Source organism: Spea bombifrons, chromosome 9 (genome assembly GCF_027358695.1).
Source record: "Spea bombifrons isolate aSpeBom1 chromosome 9, aSpeBom1.2.pri, whole genome shotgun sequence".
Classification (NCBI taxonomy): Eukaryota; Metazoa; Chordata; class Amphibia; order Anura; family Pelobatidae; genus Spea; species Spea bombifrons.
Genome location: NC_071095.1, coordinates 31,780,334 through 31,794,807, shown reverse-complemented (window position 1 = coordinate 31,794,807; position 14,474 = coordinate 31,780,334). Strand labels below are relative to the sequence as shown.

Sequence of the window (14,474 nt, the reverse complement as noted above, 5' to 3'; positions counted from 1 at the left end):
AAAATGAGGACGCGCGATATGCAACGACGACAATCTGGAACGGTAGCGGAAGACCTTGTCCGCGCGCAACTTGCTTTCAGGGTCGAGCGTTATGAGGTATCCTGATAGGAATGGCTTAACTCGTTAGCTTTCCACTCTAGAATTGGGTTGCCCCCTTCTTTACCCCAAATTCTAGAGCTTTTTGTCGCGTTTTTACGATACGTTTAGCTACGGTTCCCCTTTGCTTTTTTTTGTATGCCTACACAATCTATATATCGTTTTCTCTAAGACATATAGGGCTTTCTACGTGTAGGCCAACATTTAGTTAACCCTTAAGAACCAGGCTTTTTTTAATATTTTTTTTTGTTCCCTTTGGGACCAAGGCTGTTAACACTTTTGCGGTGCTCGTGCTTAGCTGTAATATTTTCTTTTTTCAGGACAAGAAGGGCTTTCTTCAGATACCGTTTTTTTGATCATATATCTAATTTCCCATAAAAAAATTAAAACAAACCACTTTTTTTTTTTACTTTTACCCGAAAAATCTTTTACTCATCTAAAAAAAGCTAATGAAAAAAAAACCTGCTAAATAGATTCTACTATTTGTCCTGAGTTAGGTAGTAATTCATTTTGTGTTTTTTTTATCACTAAAATTGTGCTCCAGGTTTGGATTTACAGCTCCAGGTATACGTCACTTTCAAACAAGACCCCAATATGTGTTCAGCAACATCTCCCCCGTACAGCGATACCCCCATGTATGGATTTGTGCGCATTTTTTAACTTGGAACTTTTACATCTGGTCCTACTGCCCACACGTCCTAATAGCGCCATCTTTGAAGCCAGCTAATTCAATTTACCCCATCAAACCATATATTTTTTTAAAACTAGACACCCCAAGGTATTTCAAATGCTAGTATTTTAACCCTTCCCGTGCATAAGATTCTACCACCAGCCTTTGCCAAAGTTTGTGGTTGTAATTATTTAAAAAAAAAAAAAAATTTCCACACAAATTATACTTCGGGGACAAACGTATAGCTCCAGGTATGCATCACTATCAAACACCACCCAATATGTGTTCAGCAACATCTCCAGAGTATAGTCATACCACCCATAAATGGGTTTGTCTGGTGTTTGGGGTTAAAAGGCCACATTTGGGGAGTGTGCTCCCCCCCCATTTTGGTCAGTCTGCCTAAATTAGACACCCCTTCTATATTTGAAATGCTTCCCTTTTTGGGAAGATACAGTGCTAATTTTAGTACTCGACATTTTATTTTTTGGACTTTTTGTTAACATTTTGCTCAAACTAGATGGTTCCTCTCATGCATGATTTTTTTTTTTTATAAAGCCGGGCTCCATTGACTTGCATGGATGAATGCAGTACCTGTATTAAACTTTTTTTTTTTTTTAAAGGATGCACCGCCATCTTGCGAGTGGCAAAATAATTTTGTTTTAAACCTCTGATGCCGATCTCAGTGTTGCCGAATGCCTCGAGATCGAGACATTACAGCAACACCCTTTAAGCGAAGAAAGTGATCATAGATCACTTCCTAAGCTTGTTTAATGAAATTATGTATCAGGCACGTCATTGGTTAAGTGATGGTTTTTGAGTGACGTGTCTGACCCCTCAATGGACGTTAAGGAGACTTCTTCCAGAGGTTCGAATGGCTCAGAACACAGAGCTTGCAGAACTAAGGTCAAATCCCATGACGGAAAATAGGTCGCTGAAAGTAGCAATCTTGAAAAAACACCTTATAAAAGTATATCAGAGGCCAAATCCAACAGGAGAAAATGATTAAGAGCTCATACCTGCCCTTTAAGTGTTGAGACATTAAGACCCGAAAGAAAACCCTCTTCTAAGAAACTAAGAATGGAACTAATGCAACCAGGACAGGAATTCTAAATCAGACAATATATTCTGGAAGTAGATCCACGGATTTAAGCAGCACATCGGCCATACTGTCGGAAATGCCACATTCTCTAAAGAGCATCCTTGCAACAGCCAGGCTGTCAATCTGAACCCTTCAGGAGGAAAGTCCTTGTTTTCCCACCAACTGGGCCGAAACCGTAAGCTCCCAAAATGTCAGGGCCATACGCTTGAGCTCTGAGAACCAACTTCGATTTGGTCAATATGGAACAAATCGCCAAGACTCTGGCTTTGTCTGCTTGAATTTTGAGAAGGACACGTGGTATTACAGCCACTTGAGGAAAAAAACGTAGGCCATTTCAAAATTTCATGTTACTGATAGTCCAACGCCTGAGGGTTGTCCAATATGTTCAGAGGGGCAAAAACAGAACTTTGCTGTTTGTTCTGGTTGCCAAGAGGTCGATCTCCGAAAGGCTGAACTTTTAAACCAGGATGGAAAACATTTCTGGTCTAGAAACCAGTTCGCCTGAGACCATCGAGACCTGCCGAGGTAGTCTGCAACACAATTGGCTGTGGCCCGGAAAAGCGTGTCCAATAGATTCTCCAGGTTCTGGTAAGAGATTTATAATCCAGCCATGTTCTTCGTAAAACCTGATCGCAATACGGAGATCTTATGTCAAAGGTTCCTGTCCCTAAGGAATAACGATATCCCAACAATTACTGCCACTATATGACAGGAAAAATAAGCTTGGTGATCCAGTGAGAAATCAAATCGCCATTTTAGTATAAAGAAACCTCCCTTTTTGAGGCCCGATTTAGAAGTGCGTGTGCTGTACTGCAGGCCCAGATAAAAGTGTGGCATTCTGAAATTTGCCAGTAAACTGAGTTTTAACATAGTATCACTTGCATTTCAAAACAACTAGAACAATTAAAGCATATATGTGAAACTTCTCCATAGATCTTGTAATTCCCACTAATGCAGATTTATAAAGTCTTTTTTTTTTATTGAACAAATTTACAAAAATTACACATCATGGCTTTATCATGTCGCCACACTACCAAATTGATTGTATTATATTTAAAAGCACAAAGTAACATGGTATAACTGCACCAAATTTATGGTAGGTATTATGTAATAAAACAGGCAACATGGAAAAATTGGTTTGTCTCCTGCAAAGAAGCATAGTTAAAGTATTGCAACTATTACATTTTCATATTCAGGATTTGTTTTGTGTTTCTATTAACCAAGTGTTTTCCGCAAAGAAGAGGAACCATTTTAGTTAGAAAGTCTACTTCTGATAGTCTCAATGCAGGAATCGGATGCTCATTTTCTGCTCCACATCAACCTTTTCCAGAACCTAAGAAAAAAATAGGAACAAATGTTTAATGTATAGATCTTAACACAACCCAGGTATGACTGTAGTTAATGTTTTTAAACAAGGATAATTAAATACATCTGCATTTTGAAGACCTCAATTTGATCATTGTAATGTGGAAACCAACAAAGTTCTCGCTTCAAGCATATTAGCGAATGATACAGCTAAAAAAACAAAAAGGAATTCATGCCAGACAGTTTCAGCAATGATGTTTATTCACAAATGGAATTGTTTCACTCATTATGAAGTCAGCATTGGCAAGTTTCCTCAATGTGAAAGGCAGAACTAGGCCCGTATAAAGGGAGGCTTAAGAAATCACAGGATTAACGATGTCTTACTCAGGGCTACTCAAGCCCTTTCTGCAGCACTAGCACACTTAGGGTATGACTTCATAACGTATAATGGAGACAAGGGGCTGAAACAACTCTCTAGCAAGCCATTACTTGTCCCTGAATAAATACCAAATCTGAAACTGTTGCTACCCCATAAAACCACATATAACATTTAAAGAAACATATTTTGAAGCAACTAACATAGCCCTTCAATCATTTCCATTGGGATCAAATTATTTTTTTCAAAGGTGAACATGATGGACTTAAACTAACAGTCACAGTACAGATTAGCACATTATCAGACCTTAACAAACTCCAAAAAAGATATAGCAGAATCCCCATCCTGGTCCGCCTCCTGAATTGTACGATCAGCAATGCTTCCTAACTGGTCATCAGATATGTTAACGCCAACCATCATACGCAAGACCTGTAGGGATGGGGTGTAAACAAAGAAAATCTTGCTTATAGACAACAAATGGTATAGAACAAAACAAAAGCTTTGCTTCACCCAGGCTGTTTTTTTTTTTGCCTCGTACCCTTCATGACCAAGGCGGTTTAAACATTTGCAGTGCTCACGTTTAGCTGTAATATCCCCCTCTCTTATTTAGTGTACCTACACAATATATTTATCTTATTTACTATTAAAAACATTGAAGGATTTTTTCAAACTCATCTACAAAAACTAATGACAACACCTGTTAAATAGATTCTACTATTTGTCCAGAGTTTAGAAATGCCCTATGTTTTTTGCAAGTTATAGAGCAATACAGTCCAAGTAGTATTTTGCTATTTCAAAACCATTTTTCCGCATCTGGTAATAGTGTCCCCATGTCCTATTTGTGACATCTTTGAAGCTGTCCAATTCAATTTATCACATAAAACCATGGATTATTTAAAACTAGAGACCCAGGGTTGTTCTTATAATGTTAGTTTAACACTTTTCATGGTAGAATTTGTGCAGTTTGTGGTAGTAACCCCCCAACACATGCACACAAGTTGTACAGGTATAAATTTAGAGCTCCTGGTATGCCACTGTCAAACAAAGCAATATATGTTCAGCAACATCTCCTGATTAAATGGATGCCACCCATGCATGGGTTTGCTGGGTTGTTTCTTGGAATTTTGACTGGTCTTCCTGTCCCCATGTCCTTGTTGGGAAATCATTGAAGCCAGCTTATTCAATTTTATTCAACTTTTCCATGCACTAGTTCTGCCACCAGATCTTATCAGTTTGCGGTACTCATTTTGTGTCAGTGTGTAAGCTTGTAAGAGACACTTTCAGCAAGACAAAAGACTTTCCAATATACCTGCAGAAGTTCATCCCTAGAGATCTTGTCATCTTTGTCCAAATCATATAGGCAGAAAGCAACTGGAGGAGAAAAAAAAAAGTTTATATAATATAAATGAAGCAATATTTACAGAAACAGATTACTGATCCTGAAAATTACAGCAGATTCTTTTACAGTTTCCACAACATTGCACCCCCTATTCAAGAAAGCTTAAAGTCTACTTAGTGTGAATTTAGTTTTCCCTACATAACTATGCTAGCTCAGCATAGCCTCCATTATAAAGGCATTGTGTGCCTTTATAGACAGTGTTGCAGGATATATCCTTTACTGCTAGGAAGATGCCGACGGCGGTGGGAGCACAGCCCTTGGAAGGACCAAAAGCAGAGCATCTCTGCCCCCGGCCCTCAGGTGTTTTACCAAAGAGTCCAACAAAAGCAAAATATATGGAAAAACAAAAAATGGACAGTGTCAGGTTCCCAGGTCAGTATATTGGCAGATGTTCTAGGGCAAATTCTCCAGATCGCTTTGTGAACCATTTGATATAGCTCTGCTTTACCAGACCCAAAACCTAGAAGGCACCAATAGGTGCAATCCGTACATTAAAAAGTACAACAGTGCAGGGCTTTGGAAAACTACTCTTGTATAAAAAAAAAAAAAGAAAAAAGGACCCTCCTTTCGTCAGTCTGCCCCAGGAAGCAGAGCCTCTATTGTTTACTCAGCTACCAGAAACGACAGGGAACATAAATACAGGATACACAACTGCATCTTAGTTTACTACTTGATTGCGTCCAATTGCTGCAGATACAAAACCACACACCAATAATCGAGCGCTAAAGATCTTGTCCTTAATTATTTTATATAATATTTGAGGGTTAATTATAATGGAAGTTATCGTGCAAAATATGTCTTGTCATCGTAGCAATTAGAAAAATAGCTGACTAAACCATTATGCTAACTTTGCATTGGTATCACTATGCCCTTTGGACAGACGAGACCAAAGTAGAGGTGTTTGGCTATAATGCACAGCGACGCGTTTGGAGAAAAAACAGACAGCATATAAGCACAAACACTTAATTTACCAACTGTCAAGCATGATGGTAAAGGGGTGATGCTTTGGGATTGTTTTGCAGCCACAGGACCTGGAAACCTTGCAGTCATTGGGTCAACCACCAACTCCTCTGTATACCAAGGTATTCTAGAGTGAAATGTTAAGTCATTGGTCGGACAGCTAAAGCTTGGCCAAAATTGGGTCATGTGACAGGACAATGATCCCAAGCACCTACCCAATAGCAAGGTGACCTATTCTTATTTCTCAGGCCTGGTTTAATACCCTCCTGCCATCTTTGATGTCATTCTGAAGGACACACTTTAGGCACAAAAAAACAGAGCTTCATGTCATGATTTTACTATGGAAACTGCTCTCTGAAATCATACCTGAATTTGCTAGGTGCAGAGTCCCCTGTAAGTTTATGACACCCAGGACAGAACAACTGCTATCCCCTCAAGATGCCCTGCTTGCATGCTCTTCCTGCCCTACTGATTTTATGATAGGGTCTCCAGATAACATTTATAATGGGATGTGGACCAAGAAAAACTAGTTTTCTTACTTGTGCAAGATGACTCGTTAACAGTTTAAACACAGGCATTTTGCAAGACAAAGGTGTTGCAGTGGCCCAGTCAAAATCCAGATCTCAACATGATTGAAATGCTCTGGTGGGACCTTGAGAGTTGTGCACGTCAATGAACTGAAGCAACATCGTAAAGAAGAGTGGGCCAAAATTACTCCAAAGATGAAAGAGACTGATGGTAAAACAATTACTTTTTCACATGACTGTACAGAAACACCATTAACTTGTACAATGCTTTCTAAATATATATGGTAAGAAATATGCACTGGCTGAAAAAAGCTCTTGTCCTGTCTTACACCGTAGCTTGTTGTTTCGACTGTTCAGTGGTTCTAGGTTACTCGTATCTTTCGACTTCTCATTGTCTTCTATAGGTCGAAAATGCGCTAATGTTCTCATGAAACCACGGAAGTTCACCTGATCTTCACTGAAAGAAAGGAAGAAAGAAAATTAGTTCCAAAGCCCCTGTAGATTCCATGGCGCTTGGATGGTCCAAAAGCAAAGTAGAGGTTACCTACCCATCAATAAAAAATGCATTGATTATGCGGTCTCCGAGAGGATTGATTGCTAGCTCTGGTATCCTTTGGAAGTCTTCACGACTACAATGCAATAAACACATTAAATAAAAATGGGGGGAGTGGGCTGTACATTAGGTCAGTGTTAGAAGTATGTGGAGAGGGATGGGATTTAGGAAAAAAATTGGAGATAATTACATCACAGCACGGAGAAGAAGTCTAGGAATTATGTAAATTGAGAACACAATTGAAACATCTTTAAAACAGCTACAAGATAATGCAATTTTGGAGAGAATGCACATCATTAAATAAATTGCAGAGGACTTTCAGATTTTTGGTGGCATGCTCCCTAACCTAGCCTTTAACAGCAACCACACTTCCAACAAATGACCACTAAAATATATTGTGAAAACCATTAAACACATTGTTAACTGTTGAAACATGTCTGCAGAAACATAAACGCAAGACAAAATATTACACTTCCAGAACTCCTAAATGGAGGGGGTCAATAATGTACATGTGTTAATCCTTACAGTATCACCTTTTCATCCCCGAAGGCTTGGGGACCAAGCGTCAGCCAATGGCGAGATGACAACTGAAATTGTTAATTATATATAATCGTCAACAGCACTTGCCTAACAGCAAAAACGGAACTTTTTCCATCTAAAAATATTTACAGTAGCAAATGTTTTGATTCCATTATGTGTAATGTATTTAATTTATCAGGGCATTTTAACACTTTTGCTTTCTGGCATTTTAATACAAATACTGTGATAAGAAGAAGGTTTTATAGTTATTTCTTTGTATGGCAAATAGTGTGACTCGGGTATGTATAAGGGGTGCGTGTGGGTATAAGAGCTTGGCCGCCAGATAAACTATATTGGGTCGGTCTCCAAATGTTTCCAGGGCTGCTTTTTATCCCCAGTCCGGCCCCATCTATATGACCGCAAAAGTTACTAAACTGGCAACCGATTCCGGCAATTTTGGAGTCCAGCAATTTTTTGTGGTAGTGCTACAAAAATATTAGCAGCAGTCTGTCAAATTAAGTGAAACCATGTTAAACGAAAGGTCTGTTAAATATCTGAATGTAAATGATTTGCAATACTACTGGTTTACTGCAGGGAGATCTTGTAAAACGAACCTACCATTTGAATGAGTAACTAAAAATAAATTAAGTAGGAGCAATAGCTTATTTAGCGTTCTGTAAGGAAGTTACAAAACATGGAGTGGCAGGGGGATGCAGTTAACAGTATAGACAATTTTTTCCCCTTTATATTCCATACCTTGTCCCATGATGCAAAAGTTAGATAGTAATGAAGAAGTATCAAGGAATGAGACATCATATCCTCAGCGTTAATGAGGTTGATGGGGAGGGGGGTAAGAATAGTCAACTGACCCTATTTGACTAATGTTCTGAAGAAAAAATTCTAATTCAATCTGACAAAATGTCTCAACGCCAATAGTTAAAATGCTAATTTTGTTTGCCAAATATTAACCATGTTTTACAATGTTGTATTAGTGCTTAAATACTTTTGACTGGTTAATTAGCATTGCTCCTGGTAAATACAATAAAGACTTCTACTCTAGCTAATTATTAACATATAGTTCTGTTTAAACAAGTGTAGGAGGTCTTTGGCCTTAAAATGTATTTCTGCAGCTACTAAAAGTTTGGCACTTAGTTAATGGAACCATAAAGCTTCATAAAATTGGCCAAACTGCTCAATAAAAGTTAAAGCTTAGGGAGACACAGATCAATGTTCTTTTGCCTGAATGTGAACAAATTCCCATAGTTACACACCAAAATCTTGTTGAAAGCCTTCCCATTAGAGTGGTAGCTCTTTTAGCCACAAACACGAGGACAACATAGAACGTAATGCTCATGAGCTGGAAATCTGATGTCTAATGCACGTCATGTTTACCTGTAAGGTTACATTATTTTGTACAGGTTAATTTTTAACTATTTACAAGAATCAACTGGTTCAAACAGAAACTGAAGCAGATCAGTCTAGGTTGGGAAACACCTTAACAACTAAAACTGTGGTTGCTACCTCTCCTTTAACTAAGAGCACTTTTTATACAAAGATAATGGATAGGATCAGTTTATGAGTAATCAACCCTTAATGACTATGGGTTTTTTTACGCCCCTAACCAAACAGCCTTTTCACCATATTTGTTTTACCACAACGTAGTGTACTCAAATTATGTCTTATTATCAAGGACAGGTAGTGCTTTTCCCCTGTTATAACATTTTCTATAGTCTTAAAGAAGACTCTATGGAAATAAACAAAACAAATAAGGGGTCTACAACAAGTTTCTCTAAATTCTACTTGAGACAGGAACGACCTGTGCTCAGACGCTGCTTTCTCCTACCCATCGCAACCATGAAAACAAGAATTCAAATCGTCAAGCGGAGCTAGCGTTGAAGACAGTAGGAAAACACCGCTTGTTGTCAGGTACTGCGGCGCCTCCAAACAGTTCTATGGCTAGCAATGCCCACCCGACAAAGTCACTATTTCGGGTGATTCTAAGAGAGTTAGAGGATGTTACTTTCCAAAAGTGACTTCATCCGACGACAGGACACTGAGCGAAAGCATCAGAAACGTCCCTAGGAATAGTCAATGCAGTAGCCGTACCAGAGTTGCATAGCCGTGGTTGGATAAACCCAGGCTGACAGCAGACCCTTCCGGGTCGCATCACTGCTGACATCACCCGGAAGTTCATCGGAGGACAGGATATCCCCTGCAGGGCCTGTCCAGACCCTGCTGGGATATTCAATCTCTGACGAAGCACAGACACTGATCTCTACACAAGGCTGATCTGTGCAGGGGGAAATCGCAGGGAGGAGAGTGAGAAGCCATAGGAACTAAAAAAAATAGTTTTTCTAATTTGTGCTAGTTTTTACTAAATTTATCATCCTTAATTTTCCGCTAATCATTTAACTATGGTACCAAAATAAAGCTCTATCTCTCATTGAATAGTGTACAAGGGTACACTATTCACAGGAAAGGAGAATAATCGCTGAATCGACATACCGCAAATATGGCAAAATTGCTCCGGGCTTTAAGGTAGCAAACACTGATGGGATTGAAGGGGTTAATATGCATTACTAAGCTAAAGGCCATATTTTCTTAGTACAAAAATGAGCATGCCCCCCCCACACACATTTCTAATGAAGTGTCCCACTGCAGAAAAAAACTTGGACACCGCTCGTCTAGAGCCTGCTGGGATACCTCATTGCTCCCCTACTGGCAGATGAAAACCTGCAATGTCCAATGCAAGTCTATGGAGACATGATAGAAGATCAGTGTAGGGGGAAATCGCAGGGATGTGAAATGTGTCTCCCTTTTGCCACGTTTAGTTTTAATTAAAATATAATATGTATATATATATATATATATATATATATATATATATATACACTAAAAATATAAAGTGAGGTAAGTAATGTCACTGTTACATCGCTTGCATAGAAGTCACCGGAGGGATCTCTATTCATATTCCACGGATAACAGTGGAAAAATAAAAGTTTACCCTAAGTGCTACATTCACTACCCCCAAACCCATTAAGCCATGATTATTAAAAAGCACTACCCTATAGGATACTATGTGGCCCTCTGGAACATAAGGAAGATATTTATGTGGCCGAACAGCAATAGAATCATATAAAACTAGTGCACAAACACAGTCAGAATATATTTTAATCATGTTAACGTGCAATGTTTTTTTGTTAGTTCTGTTTATGGAATGAAAGGTGTTCATAGCAGGTTGTCAGAGGAGAGGTACAGAAGGAGAAAAAAAAAAAAGTCACCTTAACGTGCCATTTTCTCCTTTGTCAAGGCTTGTGAAGCGGCTATACAGGCGAGTAATCTGGCTGTGAGAAACTGAACAAAGACAAAAAAAAATATAAATCAGAATTAAAAAGGTGGGGTAAAGACAATAAATAACTTGAAAAGCAAAACAATTGGCTCAAAATTACATTAGTTTACCTAGAGACAGAAGTGGCTATGCATACATGTAAGTGTTACAATTGCAGTGTGTGTGTGGTCTGCCTTGTGCTGAGCCCTCACCCTAAGACATTTTCACTTCACAATAAGCCCTCACAAAGAACCAGGTGGCAAAACTTGCATCCCATGACACATGCCACATTTAACCCCTTAAGGACAGGGCTTATTTTTTCTTTTTGTACCCTTTGGGACTGAGGCTGTTTTAGCACTTTTGCGGTGCTCGTGTTCAGCTGTAATTTTCTCCTCACCTATTTGGTGTACCCACAAGTTATATATTGTTTTTTTGGTTGTTTTTTTTTTTTTTAGGACAATATAGGCTTTCTTCAGATACTGTTATTTTGATCATATCTTATTTACGATAAAAAAAAAAAAAGTGAACATTTGAAGGAAAAAAAACAAAACCTTTCATGACTTACTTGAAAAATCTTTTACTCACCTACAAAAGAAAGTAAAAAAACCTAGCTAAATAGATTCTACTATTTGTCCTGAGTTTACAAATACCCAATGTTTTTGTGTTGTTTTTTTTGCTGTTTTTTTGTTAGTTATAGGGCAATAAGTACAAGTAGCGTTTTATGATTTCCAAACCTTTTTTCCCAGATCTGGTCATTCTGCCTCCATCTCCTCTTTGAAACATCTTTGAAGCCGGCTAACTCAATTTACCCCATCAAACCATATATTTTTGAAAACTAGGACACCCCAGGGTATTTCAAATGCTTGTATTTTAACCCTTTTCATGCATAAGATTCTACTACCAGCCTTTGCCAAAGTTTGTGGCAGTAAGTTTTTTTTGTATTTTTTTTTGCACAAATTGTACTTCAGGGATGAATTAATATCATATTGGGGGCACAGTGGCATATAGGGGGTTATAAGGCATATCAGAGGGACAGAGGGGCATATCTGGGGGGAAAGAGTGGCATATCAGGGGGTATAAATTATATAGGGGATATAAGACATAACTGGGGAGGGTGGAGTGGAACATCTGGGGTATAAGGCATATCTGGGGTAGTGTTGCAAGACTGGGCTCAGATGTGCATAACTGGAGGGCAGGTTGAGAAATAAAAATAAGAAATGCATTATTCTCAAAGTTTTTTTTCTCCTGCATGTTTTTAACACCCTGTTTATTAAATTAGTTTAAATAAATGAAACATTTACAGTTTTTTTAATCCGATTAATCGAAAAAAATATCTGCCAACTAGTCGATCATGAAAATAGTTGCAGCCGTAATTTTGCCATTTGGTTAGTCTGCACCTATGCCCTATTTAGAACATCCTTGAACCAAATTCAGTTTACCCCATAAAATCTTACATATTCATCTATTTTTTAAATGTAGACAGCCCATGGGTATCTGAAATATTAGCAAGGATTTTTGGAAAGATACACTGCTAATTTTAGCAGTTGCTCATAGAAAAAAAAACACACTACTGCAAACTGACAGAGGCTGGTGTTAAAATGGGTGCATGGAAAGTTAATTTCCAAACATGTATGGCTTCAAAGACTTCCTAAATAGCACAAGGGGCAAAACAACCAGTTTTGAAAAATGCTACTTGTTATGTATTGACCTATAACATACAAAAAACTAAAAGCCCTTCTTTTTCTAAAGAAAACAAAAAAAAATGGGACTTGCATGGGTACAGTAAATTACATCTAAACATGAGCACCACAAAAATGTTACAACAGCCACAAATTTGTGTTCAAGTAAATCAAGAAAATGTATAAATATATTTAATATAATTTAAATATGGAGACCTGCTGCCAGCACACGGGCTGCTTACCGGAGCAGCCACACACTTGGAGCCCCCCCCCATCCTCCTCTGCGCAGCCACACACACTTGGAGCCCCCCTATCCTCCTCTGCGCAGCCACACACACTTGGAGCCCCCCCCTATCCTCCTCTGCGCAGCCACACACACTTGGAGGCCCCCCCTATCCTCCTCTGCGCAGCCACACACACTTGGAGCCCCCCCTATCCTCCTCTGCGCAGCCACACACACTTGGAGGCCCCCCTATCCTCCTCTGCGCAGCCACACACACTTGGAGCCCCCCCTATCCTTCTTTGCGCAGCCACACACTTGGACACCCCCCATCCTCACGCCGCGTCATTAGGGTTGGACGGCGACGCAAAGACGCTTCTACTGACTGTATTAAAGCAGAAAAAAAACCGATTGTGCCAATAGGAACGTAAAAATACCGTAATATTTCGTGTGGGGACACAAACGCCAGCCGCCCCCCCAACAGAAGAGACCATATCTCATCCCGTTCACCAATACTACTTACACAATACTACGCAATAACAATTTTCTTCCGTTCCATTACACAGGCGTGCAAAAAAATAGCCCTATCTTATAAATAAAGTTTGAAGAAAAAAAAAGTCGCATCTAGGCATTGCGGCCAGTTTAATAAATAATTAAACGGTACAACTGACGTTATAGACGGCTCTGTCTATCGGAACAAGCGGTAACCTTACCACAAGCCATACCACAATAATGACCTTTATAAACGAATGCCATTTCAACGCCATTTTTATGCCTGTCTGGAATATGCAGCGGCCGGTGCGACAGAAAACATGAAGGAAAAGATGACACTTACAGCCAGTTTCTTTCTTAATCTCCTCAATCTCCTCGTCCCTCAGCAAAGTAGAAGCCCTGGAGCCCATAGCGCGGACTTTCAGATTTCTATTACACTTTATCACTCTATGGCAACCTGATTCTAGAGTTCCGTATGTGAGGCAGTAGGAGAGTGTGACGACAACCCGTTTGTCAGCCTATCAAACGCAAAAGCGAATGAAGGCTCTACCGAAACGCTTTCGTCTGACGCCACGCCTCTCGGAGGCGGCACTAAATCGGTTTCCCTCCCAGTTTTGTTGCACTGTCTGTGGCAAAGCGATTTCCGTTGTGTTGTAGTAGTAGTTGGATAGGATAAAGCCCGTTTAGCCTATTGTCTGACAGGTGTTGGTTTCATCACTCTGTTGTTGGGCCTCTTGGTTTCACTTATCCCCTGGGGGTAGATAATTCCAGCGTTTCCCAGTCTTTTAGCTCCTGTGATATAATGACTATATTAACAAATATATAGGTCCCACCGGCTACTATATGCCAAAAAGGGCATAAAGGGAAAAAAATAAATTGCTTAAGTGGGAGGTTTTGGCCGGGGTTTTGGGAAAAGGGAACCGTATCTGTACCTCAGACAAATAATTACACACGTACTACTCTGAGAGAGAAGTCAAGTTTTTTTCCCGTGAGCTTCATTATTATGAGTGCGTATACTCATAATAGAGATGTAGCTAACGGCAACAAGAATGTCAAAGGAATGCAACAAAGTATTGGGGAGACACACCATTCTTATTGGGACAATGATGTCATGTTTACAGAGATCAAAAGCCTCACAGTTCCCATCACACATTATTTACAAACAGAAACCACCACTTCCACAGACAATGCAATACACATATTACCATTGTACATTTGCCTTTTAATGTGGGCTTCAAAAGACTACAATTG

At 39.3% G+C, this 14,474-nt stretch overlaps 1 protein-coding gene across 1 annotated transcript; it reads right to left on the bottom strand.

The window, feature by feature from the left end:
• Nucleotides 1–2,823: 2,823 nt before the first annotated feature.
• CHP1 (calcineurin like EF-hand protein 1) lies at nt 2,824–13,767 on the bottom strand. The gene is made up of 7 exons (XM_053474518.1): nt 13,567–13,767; nt 10,786–10,858; nt 6,981–7,061; nt 6,762–6,889; nt 4,856–4,917; nt 3,853–3,975; nt 2,824–3,198 (listed from the first exon to the last, which is right to left on the bottom strand). Exons 1-7 carry the CDS (start codon nt 13,631–13,633, stop codon nt 3,145–3,147), a joined length of 588 nt encoding a protein of 195 aa, XP_053330493.1. The 5' UTR covers nt 13,634–13,767; the 3' UTR covers nt 2,824–3,144.
• Between the last annotated feature and the right edge of the window lie 707 nt (nt 13,768–14,474).